The sequence below is a fragment of the Amblyraja radiata genome, chromosome 28 (assembly GCF_010909765.2).
Source record: "Amblyraja radiata isolate CabotCenter1 chromosome 28, sAmbRad1.1.pri, whole genome shotgun sequence".
In the NCBI taxonomy this organism is placed as follows: Eukaryota; Metazoa; Chordata; class Chondrichthyes; order Rajiformes; family Rajidae; genus Amblyraja; species Amblyraja radiata.
The window spans coordinates 5,225,270-5,244,028 of NC_045983.1; the positions used below are offsets into that span (position 1 = coordinate 5,225,270).

Sequence of the window (18,759 nt, forward strand, 5' to 3'; positions counted from 1 at the left end):
GAATAACAACCCAATTTAGGAGATAAAATGAGAGAACTTCGCTTGACACAGGTTTGACATTTGTCCAGTAAACTATTTTTGCCCTGTTCAATGTCACAGTACCTAAGTACTTCCGTCATGTCATTGCTGACAGTCAAGGTACCTTGGAGGACAGGGAGGTGGTCAACATTGTTGGAAGAAATGTTTCAAATACCTCTCAACTGTGATTGGCCTTGATGATTGTGCCCTCAACTTTATCCCCCCTCCCCTCCCTTTTCCCATCCACACCCCCCCCTTACTCTATCACCCACCTCCCATGTGTCCCACCTATTCCTCTCCTCCCCTCTTCCTACATTACCTCATCTGGCTTCACAATTCGCAACTCACTTTCTGTTCTAATCTCTGGTCTGGCCTTTGTTCCCACTATCTGCTTATCAAGACACCGATGATGATCTGCAATCCTGCATGCAAACACCAAGAGAAGTGGCCTTTTTCAACCGACTAAAACTTTTGACTACATCTTTCACGGTCTGTGCAAGAATCTCCTTGGCTGCCCGTAAAAATATGTCTTCATCTACCTATTGTACTCGAGGTGGACTTGATTGTACTGGCCTATAATGTTATCTGATCCAACTGGATAGCATGCAAAACAAAGGATTTCACCCTACATGTGACAATGATAAACCTGGACCTAGAATGTGCTTCAAGGCACTACAGAGATACCACCAACACCTCCTTCGCGAAATCCTCCAAATCCACAGAAGGAAAAGTAATTCAATTTAGCATCACCAACATGGCCAGCATTAAGACATCAATTCTACTTAGTTTGCTTTGTTCTGGGACCTTGTTCGTTGCATGACACTATTTCAAGCTCCTTCATCAGAGGACATCATCAGGTGGTCAAAGGATAAGAAGTTGTGTGGGGAGGAACTACAAATGCTGGTTTAAATCAAAGACTCAAACCATCTCAGCTGGTCAGTCTGCATCTCTGGATAAAAGGAATAGGTGACGTTTCGGGTCGAGACCCTTCTTCAGACTGTGGGTCAGGGGAAAGGAAAACGAGAGATACAGACAGTGATATAGAGAGATATGGAACAAATGAATGGAAGACATGCCAAAAGTAACAAAGATCAAGGAAAGGTGGAGCACACAATGGTCCATTGTTGGCCGGGTGGAAAACTGGGCAAAGTGGACCTGCCTCCAAGAGGCACGTATGTCCCATCTATGGAAAAGCCCACATTTCCTCCATCAATTACCTCCTTACGCAGCAGATCCAGAGTGAAAGCCATGCTCGATCCCGGCAGACTGCCCAAGCTGACCAGACTATTTTTCTGTCACATCTCACCTTGACTTTGACAAGCATTCAGCGACAAGACAGCAAAACAGAATCTGCTCGGCCTCGACATCTGCAGCAGTGACTCACCCTGCAAAAGTCCGGTGGTATAAAGATTCCGGCTCTAAGCTGGCAGCATCCACCACTATTGCTTCATCAAAGTTCTTTAAGATTTTTACTGCTGCCTTTCTGACACCATGCTATTTAAAAAAAATAAAACACAAAATTAGTTTCACCATTGAAGCAAAAATTATACTGCTTGGCATTCCCCCACCGGCTGGTGCAGTTACAGGGGAACTTAAATATTGACAAAAAAAAAAGGGTAAAAATCGTACAGAACAAAATTTGCACATATGATACAACTTGATTTATCCCAGGAGGGAAATTGATCTGCCAACAGTCATAAAAACACAAAACACATGAAACATGAAATTAAAGTGATGAGTGGAAAGGATTGGGGATTATAAATGCAGTTTGTCCAATATCCAGATAAATCATAAAACAGCAAAAAGCATTGTTTTGTAACTGCTCCTGTTCATATCACGGAGAATGGCAGGGGCCTATTGTGTTAAATGACTTATTTCTATTAGCCATCCAGTCACTAATTTCACCAGGTCAGGCAGCATCTCTGGAGAACAAGGACAGGTGATGTTTTGGGTCGGGACCCTTCTCAATCTGAAGAAGCAATGAATCAGTCTCGACCCAAAACGTCACCTATCCATGTTCTCCAGAGATGCTGCCTGACCCGCTGAGTTAGTCCTTATCATGCAATCCATACATTGTAATGGCTCAGTTGTAATCATGTATTGTCGTTCTGTTGACTGGATAGTAAAGGGCCTGTCCCACTTGGCCGTCATTTGCGTGTCACGCAGATGGCACGCAAAGATTTTGTACATCACAAAATCCTGCGACGCCGCGTTTCACTGCTCATGTCATCGCGCACCATGCGCGCATCACGTGCGTGTCACGTCGCGCGTGTCACGTCGCATAAATGATGTCGCGTAATTTACGCGCAAATGACGGCCAAGTGGGACAGACCCTTAAGCAGCAAAAGCTTTTCACTGTACCTCGGTGCACGTACAATAAACTAAACTCAACTGAACTGATCCAGTATGTTTTTTTTTGTAAACTGGCAGCTGCTGTACCTTGTTTCTACGTTCTACCTGATCAGTCAGGCATTAGGCTTCAATCTTAACCTGAAATGATTTCCAAATTCAAATTCAATTACCTCTTCCAGTGGGACTTGTTCATTAATGCCTATTTTGTTAAAGTCTTGAGAAGGTTTGTGCTGATGATTAACCCAAGGTCAACCACGCACAGATTCCTCCTTCACACAACACCAATAAAGACTGATTGATTGAGTTGATTGCAAGGTACAGCATAGAATCCGGCCCATTGAATCCACACAAACTATCAATCGCCCATTCACACTAGTTCTATGTTATTCCACTTTCGCATCCACTCCCTACACATTCAATGCTACATAAGTGGGCACAGAGGCGCAGCGGTAGAGTTGCTGCCCTACAACTTCAGAGACCCAGGTTCAACCCTGACTATGGGTGCTGTCTGTACGGAGTTTGTACATTCTTCATGTGACCGCGTGGGTTTTCTCCATTTCCAGTTTGTGGGTTAATTAGCTTCTGCAAATTGTGCCTCGTGTGTGGGATAGATCTAGCGTACGGGGTGATCGCTTGTCGGCGCGGACTCGATGGGCCAAAATGCCTGTTCCCACACTGTATCTCCAACAACTAAAACTAAAACATTTAGTTGTAATTGTATCAAGGCTAATTAATCTACAAACCCACGTTTTCGGAACGTAGAAGGAAACCAGAGCACCCGGAGGAAACCCTTGGGAGAACGTGCAAACTCCACATTGATAGCGCCCAAGGTCAGAATTGAACCCAGATCTCAGGCACTGAGAGGCAGCAGCTCCACCAGTTGCTCCACTGTGCCGCCCTTATCACGAGTCACATTTGCTGCTCGTGGGAAGTTGTGCATTGATGTACAATAATTAGTATATTTTAAATAGTATATTTCATTTGATGCAGTGCACTTTAAGATATTATAAAGCTAAGGTATGAAGTTTTCAGTACCTTAGGATTATCCAGTTGGTTATTTCATATGGTGTCTGGAACAAGTCTCTTTGGATTGTTCATAGTCATACAGCGTGGAAACAGGCCCTTTGGCCCAACTTGCCCACGCCCACCAACAAGCCCCATCCATACTAGTCCCACCGGCCCAAATCTATGTACCTCCTTCGGCAGCTCATTCCATACACCCATCGCCCTTTGCGTAAAAAAAGTTCACCCTCGGGTTTCTATTAAATCTCCCCCCCCCCCCCTCACCTGTAATAAATGCTAATCACCCTAATTCATCCGTATAAATGTGCAAACCCATGGTGTCTACATCAGAAACAATTGAGCTACGAATGCCGATACGAGTCAATGCGTTCTTTCCTTACCTGTGGCACACTGCCATCAGTGGCGCCCATGCTCGGCTCTTGTTCGTGAGGGCTATTTGGTCCTTGACCAGGAAGTGAAGTATAGGCTTTTGTAAATTCATTGTTTCGCACTGAATGGATGAGATCGTTCAAGTATTTGTAGTACAAATTACAAGACAAGAAACCAGGTAAGTAAACCTGAAAGGTGTAAAGTGGCAGGTTAGTTAACAGTACAAAGAGCAAGATCTTAACATATATCAACATTTATGGCTTTCAAACACAGGAATAGACCTTTCTCATTTTAAAAATCAGCTGATTGGGAAACTATATTTCTACATTATCCCAACTGGAATCATTGACCGTTATAATTCTTACTTCCTGGTTCCAAGTGCTCAAATGCAACCAAACTCTTCTGCTCAGATATTAATTAGTCAAAGATTGACACAAGATGCTACAGTAGCTCTGCGGGAAAGACAGCACCTCTGGAGAGAAGGAATGGTTGACGTTTCGGGACCCAAAACGTCACCCTTTCCGTCTCTCCAGAGAGGCTGCCCGTCCTGCTGAGTTACTCCAGTATTTTGTGTCTATCTTCGGTTTAAACCAGCATCTGCGGCCTATTTCCTTCGCTCCATAGATGCTGCCTCACCCGCTGAGTTCTCCAACACTTTTGTCTACCTTCGATTTTCCAGCATCTGCAGTTCCTTCTTGAACATCTGCAGTTCCTTCCTACTAATTAGTCAATTACTCTGTTAATTACTCTGCAAGATTAGGTTTTGTGTTTAGTTTAGAGATACAGAGTGAAAACAGGTCCTTCTACCCACCGAGTCCGCACTGACCAGTGGTCCCCGTACATCAACACTATCCTACACACACTGGGGACAATTTACAATTTTACCAAGCCAATTAGCCTACAAACCTATACGTCTTTGGAGTGTGGGAGGAAACCGGAAAACCCACGCAGGTCACGGGGAGAATGTACAAATTCCATACAGGCAGCACCCGTAGTCAAGATTGAACCGGGGTCTCCGGCATGGTACGGTAGCAACTCTACCACTGTGCCACCGTGTCACGCTTTGACTAGGTGTCCATACTATATCTTAGCTGCATTAATTGGCCATAGTAAATTGCCACTAAGTGCCGATAAATAGTGGAATCTGAGAGGAGTTGAGGGAAACATCTAAGAAGGGTCTCGACCCGACACGTCATCCATTCCTTCTCTCCAGAGATGCTGCTTGTCCCGCTGAGTTACTCCAGCATTTTGTGCCTACCTTGGAGTTGAGGAGAATATGGGGAGTATAGATGGGGAAAGGTGTGGGGCTCGTCTAATTAGACGCTTGATGGTTACCACAGACTGAATGGGCCGAAGGACTTGTTTCCGCATTGTATGACCATGACGTTCAGTAAGTCAAGTTGATTTTACATACAGTTCTACGAAAGCCATAAACATGAATTAATCATTTAAAAAATAAATCCGCAACTAAAAATACAAGAAAGCAGAAAAGTTTGTTCACAGTATATATAAAACCGCTATTTATGTCATTTGTTTTCTGTTCAAATATCTTTAGTTTAGTTTATTGTCAAGTGTACCGAGGTATAGAAAAAAGCTTTGTTGTCATTTGCTATCCAGTCAGAGGACTGTACATGATTATAATCGAGCCGTCCACAGTGTACAGATACAGTATAAAGAGAATAACGTTTAGTGCCAGATAAGGTCGAACATGGGTCTCCAATGAGGTAGATGGTAGCTCAGGTCTGCTCTCTGGTTGGTGGTGACAGGATGATAACAGCTGGGAAGAAACTGTCTCTGAATCTGGAGGTGTGTGTTTTCACACTTCTGTGCCTCTTGCCTGATTGAAGAGGGGAAATTTATTTTAAAAACGCAGATGATTAACACAGGTTGGTCTCGTAAAACTTCCAAGGTGATCTAACTTCCATTTGAAATAACATATTTGAAACACGCTCAATGGATATTCAATAAGACTCAATGGAAGTCAAAACAAGCCAACTCACTTTTTCCATTGTTGTCCAGGCTTGCCTTAATGGAGTGGTAAAGCAGTCAGGAAGGGGTCCTCCCTCTCTGCAGATATTTGACTCTATTGCCATTCGGACAAAATCATCAAATCCTAAAGGGTGCGTCGCTTGCAAAGAAAAGTACCTGAAGACAAGTGTGTAACACCAAGTCAGTTGCATAATAACACCACCCAGTTCAAAATTCAGTCACACCATTGCTACTAAATGACTGTAGGATGGTGATGAATGTTTAGGTAAAGCCTCATTGACACCAATGTGCCAATTGAAGGCACAACTAGAAACATCATCATTTTACAGCCACAAACAATGAGGTTGAGGAAGGAGCCGGTGGTCGAGGACAGACTACGTGGGTGATGGACGTACCGCCGAGAACAATAGACAATAGGTGCAGGAGTAGGCCATTCGGCCCTTCGAGCCAGCCATTCAATGTGATTATGGCTGAACATCCCCAATCAATACCCCGTTCCTGCCTTCTCCCCATATCCCCTGACTCCGCTATCTTTAAGAGCCCTATCTAGCTCTCTCTTGAAAGTATCCAGGGAACCGGCCTCCACCGCCCTCTGAGGCAGAGAATTCCACAGACTCACCACTCTCTGTGAGAAAAAGTGTTTCCTCGTCTCCGTTCTAAATTGCTTACCCGTTATTCTTAAACTGAGGCCCCTAGTTCTGGACTCCTCCAACATCAGGAACATGTTCCTGCCTCTAGCGTGTTCAAACCCTTAACAATCTTGTTTCAATAAGATCCCCTCTCATCCTTCAAAACTCCAGAGTGTACAAGTCCAGCTGCTCCATTCTCTCAGCATATGACAGTCCCGGCATCCCGGGAATTAACCTTGTGAACCTACGCTGCACTCCCTCAATAGCAAGAATGTCCTTCCTCAAATTAGGGGACCAAAACTGCACACAATACTCCAACAAAGGAGGACCTGGCCTGGGGGAACTGCCATGAGGGGAGGGGGGAAAAGAATAAAGGAGAACCCGGCATGGGGTAACTGCCGAGAACTAGTGGGGACCACAAACGGAATGTATTAAAAATAGTTTGTGTAAAATTGAATACTTTGTAATATTGTCAGTGCCCTTTATGTAGTGACTCTTTGCATACCTTGGGTACGCAAAACAAAGACTATCACCGTGACTTTCATTCATTCAAATGACATTGTCTTCATCATCTTTGTCATGAATTGCCATGGGATTTGGTGGCAAAAAGCGATACATTAGAAACACTGTGCTGGAGTAACTTAGCAGGTCAGGCAGCATCTCTGGATAGGCAACGTTTCAGGCCTTTTACAGACTGAAGAAGGGTCCCGACTTGGAACGTCGCCTATCCATGTTCTCCCGAGATGCTGCCTGACCCGCTGTTCTCCAGCACTTTGAGTCTTTTTTTGTAGCAGCATCTGCAGTTCTTGGTCATAAGGAATAGGAGTAGAATTAGGCCATTCAGCCCATCAAGTCTACTCCGCTATTCAATCATGGCTGATCTATCTCTCCCATCTAACCCTATTCTCCTGCCTTCTCCCTATAACCTCTGACGCCCGTACTAATCAAGCATCCAACTTGACCTTGTGTTTACATCTAAACAACAAACAGCCATTGAGGTCATATGAAGAGTTTCTCTGATGATACTAATTCAAAATGTTTTATTTTACAAAGCTAGAGGTGACATATTTCATGCATAATCGCAAGGCTTCTTAACATTATCTTTGAAATCACTGCTTTAGCCTAGAGATTTTGAAACGTAACCCAGAGTTGACATGCACATCCACAAGTCTTCCCCATCAAATGCAATGCCCAATCTATCATGGCCGGCAAAATGAGCAAGACTCACTTGTCATACAAAATCATGGCGTCAGTCTGTGCTTCTAGACCATCATACTGCCCGCTTTTAGCAGCAAGGTGAGCTTGGAAATTGTCCGCAGCTAACCAAAACTGCAGGATGTTTATAGCTTCTTCTTTCTCCATGTACTGGAAGGAAAAGAAAGCAGACCAACTAAATTAATAACTCTTCGTGGTTCTTTATTCTTTATGTCACTTGCGCACAGCACAGCGAGATTCTTTAGCACAACCCTCAAACGCACTGTCGCCATATTTTGGTGCCGTTTACAAAGACAATGTTCAAAGTTCCGACGCAAACCCAATGTTTTGGGGAGCATCAAGTGGCCATTATTAAACAGGGGAAAGCAGCAACCATTTTGCGCAAAGAAAAGCCGACAGCAGTGAAGGTGCAACTTATTTATCATAGCAATAGAGCCAAACGGCCCAACTTGCCAATGCCGACCAAGATGCTCCATCTACACTAGTCCCACCTGCCCGCATTTGTCTCATTTCCTTCTGAACCTTTCCTATTCAGGTGTCTATTATCCAAATACCTTTTCAAGGCTGCTATAGGACCTGCCTCAACTCCCTCTTTTGACAGCTCGTTCCATATACCCACCACTCACTGTGCGGAAAATGTTGCTCCTCAGATTCCTATCAAATCTTTCCCCTTTCATGTAAACCTATCTTCCCTTGTCCTTGAGTGTAAAATGCTGGAAGATCTCTTTAGACTCCAAAGAGCAGTATGTTATTTGGCAGGTTGACAAGGAACTGCAGATGGTGAAATCCTGAACAAAAAGCATAAAGCCCTGTAGTAACTCAGCGTGTCAAGCAGCATCTCTGGAGGACAACTTAGTTTACAGTACCTTCTGTAAGGTGACCACTTTAACACTGCACCATTTCCTCAATGCTACATCAAAGTCGCTTCCATAATAAGATGCACAATACCTGTCGTGTGGTTTTGCCTACTATTTTAAGACCTGGATGTGAAAACGCTGCCAATTGAACACCAACCAGCTAATGCAGTCATTTTCTAAGGGAGGACTTTAATGCTCAGTTTTACCACATCTAAAGTAAAAGATCATGGTGGGCATAGATAGCACAGCAGTCGACATTTACTTTAACTGTGCTATTGAAAGTGTAAATATTGTTTTCAGGAGTTTAGTTGAGATTAGTTTAGTTTACAGATACAGTGGAATAAACAGGCCCTTCGGCCCACTAAGTCCATGCCGACCAGCGATCCCCGCACACTAACACTATCCTACACACACCAGGGACAATTTACAATTATACCAAGCCAATTAGCCTACAAACCTGTACGTCTTTGGAGTGTGGGAGGAAACCGGATATCCCGCAGAAAACCCACGCAGGTCACGGGGAGAAGGTACAAACTCCGTACAGATAAGCACTTGCAGTCAGGATTGATATCTGGTCTCTGGCGCTGCAAGGCAGCAACTCTACCGCTGCTTCACCGACCTGCCTTGTCAGTGAAATCCATATAATGATTTTATTTTTATAACCTTAATTTCCCTTTAAGATACCATAGCTGCACATTTACAAAGCCTTCCTATTTTAGAACGAGCATTTAATCTGTCTATTCATTCTTTCACTTTGCTCATTAGATTTGGTTTTGTTTTATTATCGAATTAAATCGTCGCTTACAAGTATAAATTTTGGCCATTACCCCTTCATTTCTACTATCCATAATGCATTGAATAGTCTCAACTCATAACTTTATCTCTCTCGATTTACACTCCCCAGGCCTTTGTGCCAATAAACCTCTTCTCCCTCTGAAATAGGAAATCATAGGATCACACGGAAAATAGATTGGGTAAATGCAGTCTTTTACTCAGGGGAATTCAAGAACCAGAAGGTATAGGTTTAGGATGAGGGAGGCAAGATTTAATAGGAACCTGAGGGGCAAGCTTTTCACTTAGAGCATGGTGGGTGTATGGAACGAGCTGCCAGAGGAGGTAGTTGAGGCAGGTGCCATAACAGCTTTTAAAAGCCATTTGGACAGGTACATGGATAGGAAAGCTTTAGGGGGATATGGGCAAAACGCAGGCAAATGGGTCTAGCTTAAATGGGGCATATTGGTTGGCATGGTCAAGATGGGCCGAAGGGCCTCTGTCCCCATAATCTCAACAAATGACTCTCTGAATTCTGTCCCTTAAACTCCAATATCTCCAAACCTCTGGTACTTGCAGCTATGGTTTCGGCCATTTTAGCCCTTATTTTTGTCATCTCCTCCCTAATCTATCTGCCGTTCCACCTTTCCACCTCCCTCATCTCCTTTCAACTCTCTTTCCTGCCCATTTTCATCAAACGTTCCACCATCCTGCTTCGGATTCCAAAAGCAATAGGAGTAATCCTAATGGGAGAAATCAGAAGAAGGGTCTCGGCCCGAAACGTCTCCCATTCCTTTTCTCCAGAGACACTGTCTGACCCGCTGGTTGTGTCTATCTTCAGAGAAATCCAGGCTGTGGTTGTTTTAAACAGCACATTCTTTGAACGAATTCCATCTTTCACAAACTACACCAAAACAGTCGGCAGGTTTGCAAATATTCAGTATGCACCCCTACACGTCCTTGATGAATGACAGCTTCATTTAATGCTAACATTTTTTGTGTGCTGTTCCTTGCACAAGCAATCAATGCCATACGTAAAATATGAGCCATATAATCTCCCACTCTATTTTGCATCTTACCTCTGAGAAATAGAACAGTGCTGACTCGTTAAAAAGAATATCAGCCAGGTAAACAGTGCCACTCGTCAACACTTCAATTTGATATTTACAAAAATGGTGACTCCGTAAAAACTCTGTAAAGTGCCTGCAGGAGAATGAAAAATAATAAGGTCAACATATATTTTCACACAGTATGTGGAGAATGATATCTGAAACTTTAACCTGAAAATAATTACCTCAAAATTGATTAGTTTCAATACTTACTGAGGAAGCATCTGGTTTACAAAGAGTGTAAATTAAAACGCAATGGAAAACAACATATGGTGAGTTTAAAGCTGTATGGGGCAACTTTTCTTTTGTACACAGAGGGTGGCAAGTGGCTGGAACGCGCTGCCAGGGGGAGTGGTGGAAGCAAAAATACGATAATGGCATTTCAGAGGCTTTTGGATAGACACATGGATATGCAGGGAATGGAGGGATAGGGATTATGTGCCGGTTGATAAGAGATGGACTTGGCATCATGATCGCCACAGACATTGTGGGCCGAAGGGCCTGTTCTTGTGTTGTACTGTTCTACGTTTTACGTTCTAACACTGCCTGAAAAATAGAATTATTTAATTTTCATAGCGTACGTCTTTAAGCTTTTCATCTTAAACTTGGCTGATCTTCACCTTTTTAAAAATCTAATGTTTTGCTCATCCAGTTTCCTTAGCGACGAAACGCATCTGCTCTTCTGCAACTGCTCTATAACGGATTGTTGTTTACAGGACTCTCAGTGTGACCTTCTAATAGATCTGTTTGCAGGGGTAGATGTTATCATTCGTACTTGGCTGAAGCGGCTAAAATATTTGGCAGAATACTTACCATGTCGAGGGTTATATCAATACTGGGTCTCATTTTACTTAACAAACTGCAGTTAACAAATGCATTATCATCTTCTGCAAGCAGGGAATAGAACAGAATAGCACCGCACTAGCCTCTATGGCCACTATGCCGATCATGATTGCAATCCAAACTAATCCCATCAGGTTGCACATGGGTCCATTTCCTGCCTCTGCCTCTCAAATGTGGCTGTTGTATCTGTCCTCCCCCTCCCCCCAACAGTGTTTTCCAAGCACCTAGCATCCTCCGTGCAAAGAAACTTTCACCCTCTCGTCTTAAAGTTCTGCCCTTTATTATTTGACGGTTCCAACCCCCCTGGGTGAAGAACTCTGATCATCCACCCAATCTCTGCCTTTCATAATTGTATATACTTTCATCAGGTCCTATGTTGCTCCAGAGAGAACAATCCAAATCTAGTTCATCGCTACTTCTAACTAATACCTTCTAATCCAGGCATCATTCTGGTAAACCATCTCTGCACCCTCTCCAAAGCCTCCACATCCTTCCTGTAATGGGGCGACCAGAACTGCACACAATACTTTAAATGAGGTCAAACTAAAGTTGTGCAAAGCTGCAACATAACTTCCTGACTCATACTCAATGCCCCGACTGATGAGGGCAAGCATACCATATATCTTCTGTCATATATATACAGTGGCTTGCAAAAGTATTCATACCCCTTGAACTTTTCCACATTTTGTCACGTTACAACCACAAATGTAAATGTATTTTATTGGGATTTTATGTGATAGACCAACACAAAGTGGCGCATAATTGTGAAGTGGAAGGAAAATGATACGTGGTTTTCAAATTTTTTTACAAATAAAAAACTGAAAAGTGTGGCGTGCAAAAGTATTCAGCCCCCTTTACTCTGATACCCCTAAATAAAATCCAGTGCAACCAATTGCCTTCAGAAGTCACCTAATTAGTAAATAGAGTCCACTTGTGTGTAATCTAATCTCAGTATAAATACAGCTGTTCTGTGAAGGCCTCAGAGGTTTGTTAGAGAACATTAGTGAACAAACAGCATCACGAAGCCCAAGGAACACACCAGACAGGTCAGGGATAAAGTTGTGGAGAAGTTTAAAGCAGGGTTAGGTTATAAAAAAATATCCCAAGCTTTGAACATCTCACGGAGCACTGTTCAATCCATCATCCGAAAATGGAAAGAGTATGGCACAACTGCAAACCTTCCAAGACATGGCCGTCCACCTAAACTGACAGGCCGGGCAAGGAGAGCATTGATCAGAGAAGCAGCCAAGAGGCCCATGGTAACTCTGGAGGAGCTGCAGAGATCCACAGCTCAGGTGGGAGAATCTGTCCACAGGACAACTATTAGTCGTGCACTCCACAAATCGGGCCTTTATGGAAGAGTGGCAAGAAGAAAGCCATTGTTGAAAAAAAGCCATAAGAAGTCCCTTTTGCAGTTTGCCACAAGCCATGTGGGGGACACAGCAAACATGTGGAGGAAGGTGCTCTGGTCAGATGAGACCAAAATTGAAGTTTTTGGCCTAAATGCAAAACGCTATTTGTGGCGGAAAACTAACACTGCACATCATCCTAAACACACCATCCCCACTGTAAACATGGTGGTGGCAGCATCATGCTGTGGGGATGCTTTTCTTCAGCAGGGACAGGGAAGCTGGTCAGAGTTGATGGGAAGATGGATGGAGCCAAATACAGGGCAATCTTGGAAGAAAACCTGTTAGAGTCTGCAAAAGACTTGAGACTGGGGCGGAGGTTCACCTTCCAGCAGGACAACGACCCTAAACATACAGCCAGAGCTACAATGGAATGGTTTAGATCAAAGCATATTCATGTGTTAGAATGGCCCAGTCAAAGTCCAGACCTAAATCCAATTGAGAATCTCTGGCAAGACTTGAAAATTGCTGTTCACAGACGCTCTCCATCCAATCTGACTGAGCTTGAGCTATTTTGCAAAGAAGAATGGGCAGAAATTTCAATCTCTAGATGTGCAAAGCTGGTAGAGACATACCCCAAAAGACTTGCAGCTGTAATTGCAGCGAAAGGTGGTTCTACAAAGTATTGACTCAGGGGGGCTGAATACTTTTGCACGCCACACTTTTCAGTTTTTTATTTGATAAAAAATTTGAAAACCATGTATCATTTTCCTTCCACTTCACAATTATGCACCACTTTGTGTTGGTCTATCACATAAAATCCCAATAAAATACATTTACATTTGTGGTTGTAACGTGACAAAATGTGGAAAAGTTCAAGGGGTATGAATACTTTTGCAAGCCACTGTACCATATGATAAGTTCATTCGATTAACTTATGTTGCCGCTTTCAGGGAGCTATGGTCTTGCACTCCAAGATCCCTCTGTATATCAATTGTTTGTAGGGTCCATCCATATACTGTGTGATTTCCTCTTACTTTCGACATCTCAACATGCAACACTTGTCTAGGTTGCACTACCTCTGCCATTTTTCTGCCCACATTTCTAACTGGCCAAAATCCAGGGGAATCCTTTAAAAATCTTTCTTGCCAATTTTTATGGTGTCTCCAAACTTATGAACCGACCCACTTACGTTTTTGTTTTGGAAGGAACCCTGAAAACTGAAACAAAAACGCCGCCATCTTAGTTTTCTATTGCTCCCAATTTTAAATGCATCGCTCTACATCTTTAAAAGTGACCTGTGCGTGATAAACCCGAAGAAAATTTCAAAAATGTCAGCGAAGCTGTGACAATGTTAAGCAAACCAATTGGTCGGGAATGTGCAACTGAAGTGATATTTAGGTTCATAAAAATAATTTACAATCCCCGTGTTCCATAATACATGCTGAAAATCTAAACTCAAAACATAACAAGTGCGGCACAGTGTCGCAGAGTTGCTGCCTTACAGCGCCAGACTCCCAGGCTTGATCCTGATGGTGCAGTCCATATGGAGTTTGTACATTCTCCCTGTAACTGCGTGGATTTTCTCCGGGATCTCCGGTTTTCCCTCACATCCCAAAGACAAACAGATTTCTAGGTTAATTGGCTTGGTATAAATTGTCCCGAGTGTGTGTAGGAAAGTGTTAATTTTTGGGAATCGCTCGTCACCATGGTGGGCTGAAGGACATGTTTCCACACTGTATTTCTATATCTCCGAACTAAGCTAATAAAATAGTGGAAACACATTTGTGGACAGAGAAAAATATATATATTTTAGATCTGTGGCATTACAGTTGTTAGATGTATCACTACAGCTGTATTATAACCTTAAATGCAAAAATCACTTATGTAAACAAAGCTGCATTTCATCCTGGAATTTGTAGGCAGTTTAGATCAGATGTTGCAGACTATCTGGGTTTAGATCAATCACACCCAGCATAAAGTCAAGGCAACTACAAGAAAAATGGCATTGGACCATGAATATATTAAAAAAGGATATGAGAATAAATACATAGCTCAATTTAATTTAGTTTAGAGATACAGCATGAAAACAGGCGCTTTGGCCAACTGAGTCTGCATCAGCCAGCGATCCCCGCATATTAACACTATCCTACATACAATAGGGACAATTTACCAAAGCTAATTAACCTACAAATATGGACATTTTTAGAGTGTGGGAGGAAACCGGAGCACCCGGAGAAAACCCATGCAGGTCACGGGGAGAACGTACAAACTCTGTACAGACAGCGCCCGTGGTGAGGATCGAACCCGGGATTCTGCCACTGTGAGGCAGCAACTTTACCGCAGCGCCACCGTGCCACCCCATAATCACAAAGTTATAATGTGTCTATATTAACAAGTTTGCTTTAATTTAGATATATAGCATGGAAACAGGCACTTCTACCCACAAGTCCACACTGACCCAGTCCACACTGGTTCTATGTTATTCCACTTCATCCATTCTCTACGCACTAGAGACAACGTACAGAGCCCAATTAGAGAGATGGAGTGCGTTCCGAAGTAGTGGGGCAGGTGCAATAACAACATTTTAAAAATATTTACATGGATAGGAAAGGTTTAGAGGGGCATGTGCCCAAATGAGTAAATAGGACTAGCATAAATATGGCATCTTGGCTGGCATGGGCGAGTGGGCTGAAGGGCCAGTTTCCGTGTTGTATGACTCAACAACTAGGGAGTCCTGAGCTACCATCGACCTCATTGGAAACCCACATACTGTCTTTGATCGGACTTTTATCTTGCACTAAACGTTATTCCCTTTATCATGTATCTGTATACTGTGGATGGCTCGATACTTGTGACAATAAACTAAACTATTGGGCGGCACGGTGGTGCAACGGTATTGCTGCCTTCCAGCGCCAGAGACCCGGGTTCGATCCTAACCACGGGTGCTTGTTTGTACGTACTCCCCATGACCTTTGTGGGTTTTCCCCGGGTGCTCTGGTTGCCTCCCACGCTCCAAAGCCATACAGGTATGTAGGTTAATTGGCTTGGTATAATTGTAAACTGTTCCTAGTTTGTGTAAGATAGTGTTTGTGTACAGGGTGGTCGCTGGTCGGTGCGGACTCGGCGGTTTGAAGGGCCTGTTTCCGCTCTGTATCTCTAAACTAAAGCAAAACCAAACCGCACAGAATCATAGAGTGATACAGTGTGGAAACAGGGCCTTTGGCCCAACGCCCACATGTCCCAACTATACTAGTCCCACCTGCCCACGTTTGGCTCATATCCCTCCAAACCTGTCCTATCCATGTACCTGTCTAATTGCTTCTTAAATGTTGGGATAGTCCCTGCTTCAACTAACTCCTGTGGCAGCTTGTTCCACACACCCTTTGTGTGAGAAAGTTACCCCTCAGATTACTATTAAATCTTTTCCCCTTAAACCTATGTCCTCTCTTCACCTTCAACCAAGGGTCCCCAACCTGGGGTAAATGTACCCCCAGGGGAGGTAAATTTCACCTACCCAGGGGTTAAATTTGTTGATTCTGGATTTGTACATATTTTTTCTCATGTGTTTGGTTCTGGTACACCGGTATCTGTACATCATTAGTTGTTCATAAATAAGTGAAATAACATTGTTATGTGCTATTAAAGTTGCCAGGGGTAGACGGGACAAAAAAGGTTGGGAACCCCTGCCTTAAACCTACGTCCACATAACTGGAATCAACTTCCACGCTCCTATAAAGGTGCAGAAGTAGACATTGTGATTTCTTCACTTGGGAGCCAATGATGCCGGAATCTCTCAAGAGTACAGCAGGGAAAAGAAAATGATTTCAGACGTCAGCAGTGGGCAGGGGCAGCTCATGGGTGATTGCAAATCCTGGCCTGCAAATTCATAAAATGTGACGCAGCAGGAGATGAAATGCATAAAATCACAGCTTAGATTGAGTTTAGCTTTTAACCACAAGATGGCAACAAATCATCGCCACCATTCCCTCAGCCTCGTGATCTGTGCCCATGGAGGAGAAACTAAAATTACGTTACAATCTTATTTATTGTTAATCCATCAGTAACACTAATGCGGGTGGCATCCTGGCACCAATAGCATTGAAAAATATCTTGTCGCGTCTGGGGCTTTGAGTTCTGTACCCGAGTGAAGGCGACAAAAGAGAAATAAAATTCTTTGCTTATCCAATGGTGGAATGGAGATATTTTTGCGGGCAATGACTTCCACTTGATGCTCTTGTACTCTGGGACATATACGCAAGGTGTACAGAGGCTAATTTATTGTATTGTTAAGCACAACAGGATTCATTGGTGCAAAAGAATAGTTTAATTTGCTTTACAGTTTATCTGCAGTAAACACTCCCTATGGTTGGAATCAGAGCTCCATCTAATCATTGTACTGTTTAGAGAGTCGTGGGCGGGACCCGTCTGAAGGCTCACAAGTTATAGGAGTAGAATTAGGCCATTCGGCCCATCGAGTCTACTCCGCCATTCCATCATGGCTGATCTCTCCCTCCTAATCCCATTTTCCTGCCTTCTCCCCATAACCTTTGACACCCATTCTAATCAAGAATGTGTCTATCTCTGCCTTAAGAATATCCACTGACTTGGCCTCCACAGCCCTCTGTGACAATGAGCTCCACAGATTAACCACCCTCTGACTAAATAAGCTCCTCCTCACCTCCTTTCTAAAAGAGCACCCTTTTATTCTGAGGCTATGACTGGTCCTGGACTCTCCCACCAGTGGAAACATCCTTTCCACATCCACTCTATCTATGCCTTTCATTATTCTGTAAGTTTCAATGAGGTCCCCCCTCAACCTTCTAAACTCCAGCGAGGAGACACCCAGAGCAGTCAAACGCTCATCATATGCTAACCCACTCATTCCTGGAATCATTCTTGTAAACCTCCTCTGGACCTTCTCCAGAGCCAGCACATCCTTTCTCAGATATGGGGCCCATATTTGCTCGCAGTACTGCTGTAAAGGCTCGACAGGACCTGCACAAAGCCTCGTCGGTCAGCATAACTGGGGGCCTGCCCGAAGGTTTGCCGGTCAGCGGGACCGGTAGCCCACCCAAAAGCTCGCCTTAACACCTGTTTTGCATTCAATGAGCCAAAGCTGTTTTGTAATGTTGAATTGTTTGAGTTAGGTATAGATTAACCCCAAAAACGACACATAGTGCTGGAGTATCTCAGCGGGTCCGACAGCATGGGAAAAAGGTGCAAGAGTAGGCCTTTCATCCCTTCGAGCCAGCACCACCATTCAATATAATCATGGCTGATCATCGAAAATCAGCAACCCGTTCCTGCTTTCTCACCATATCCCTTGATTCCGTTAGCCCTAAGAGCTAAATTTAACTCTCTCTTACATTGAATAGCATCTCTGGAGGACATGGATAGGTGATATTTCAGGTCGGGACCCTTCTTCAGACTAATTGAGGTGGGTAGGTAGAGGGGAGGGGAAGGGAGGTGGGCACAGGACAAACAATTAACCAAACCTGTTAACCATTCACTAAACAAAGTGTGATACTGTTCCTGGGAAAGGTTCAAGTGCTGGGAAACTCTGGACTCCAACGACAGACTCCTCAAGGAATCCAGCTGCAAAATATGGCCCAAGACACTGAGCAACAGGTGTCAGCAAGTATAGGACTTCTGTGTTCAAGCCTGCACGGGTGAAAATCCAAACTTGTTGGCGTTTGCACGGGAAAACACAGGCAGTCGTACTGGAACTGGCAACAATACCCCACCACATCAAGCCAGTCTGAAAAAGGGTCCCGACCCAAAACATCACCTGGCCCTTTTCTCCAGAGATGCTGCCTGATCCACTGAGTTACTCCAGCACGTTGCGTCCATCTCTGATATTTATTGTCTATTGCAAGATTTGACTATTCTAAAATTCTCTCATTATAACGCGCAAAGGGTGAATGGTAATGCTGTTGCTTAAACACAGAGTCAGCAAGCAGAGAGATTTCAAGACAAATCAATTTAATAAAACAGGTAGTTTTGGAATAGAAGCAAGAAAACGGTGGAGTAAATGCTTGAGTCTGAAGAAGGGCCTCGACCCGAAACGTCACACATTCCTTCTTTCCAGAGATGCTGCTTGTCCCGCTGAGTTATTCCAGCATTTTGTGTCTATCTTCGATTTTAACCAGCATCTGCAGTTCCTTCCTACACAAAATCATAACCATTTGTTGATGTCCTTAAATGAAACATCCTGTTGTTTTTAAGGTGGAGA

At 43.6% G+C, this 18,759-nt stretch overlaps 1 protein-coding gene across 3 annotated transcripts in view; it reads right to left on the reverse strand.

Annotated features, from left to right (window-relative positions):
• Positions 1-18,759, reverse strand: part of akap10 (A-kinase anchoring protein 10) — a 118,151-nt gene that overhangs the window by 17,559 nt on the left and 81,833 nt on the right. For all 3 annotated transcript variants that reach the window (XM_033045643.1, XM_033045641.1, XM_033045642.1), the window contains 5 exons: positions 10,303-10,426; positions 7,609-7,745; positions 5,763-5,907; positions 3,774-3,950; positions 1,403-1,512 (listed from right to left, as the gene is read on the reverse strand). In XM_033045643.1, the coding sequence (XP_032901534.1) occupies positions 1,403-1,512; positions 3,774-3,950; positions 5,763-5,907; positions 7,609-7,745; positions 10,303-10,426 (693 nt within the window). The remainder of the gene's footprint in view (positions 1-1,402; positions 1,513-3,773; positions 3,951-5,762; positions 5,908-7,608; positions 7,746-10,302; positions 10,427-18,759) is intronic.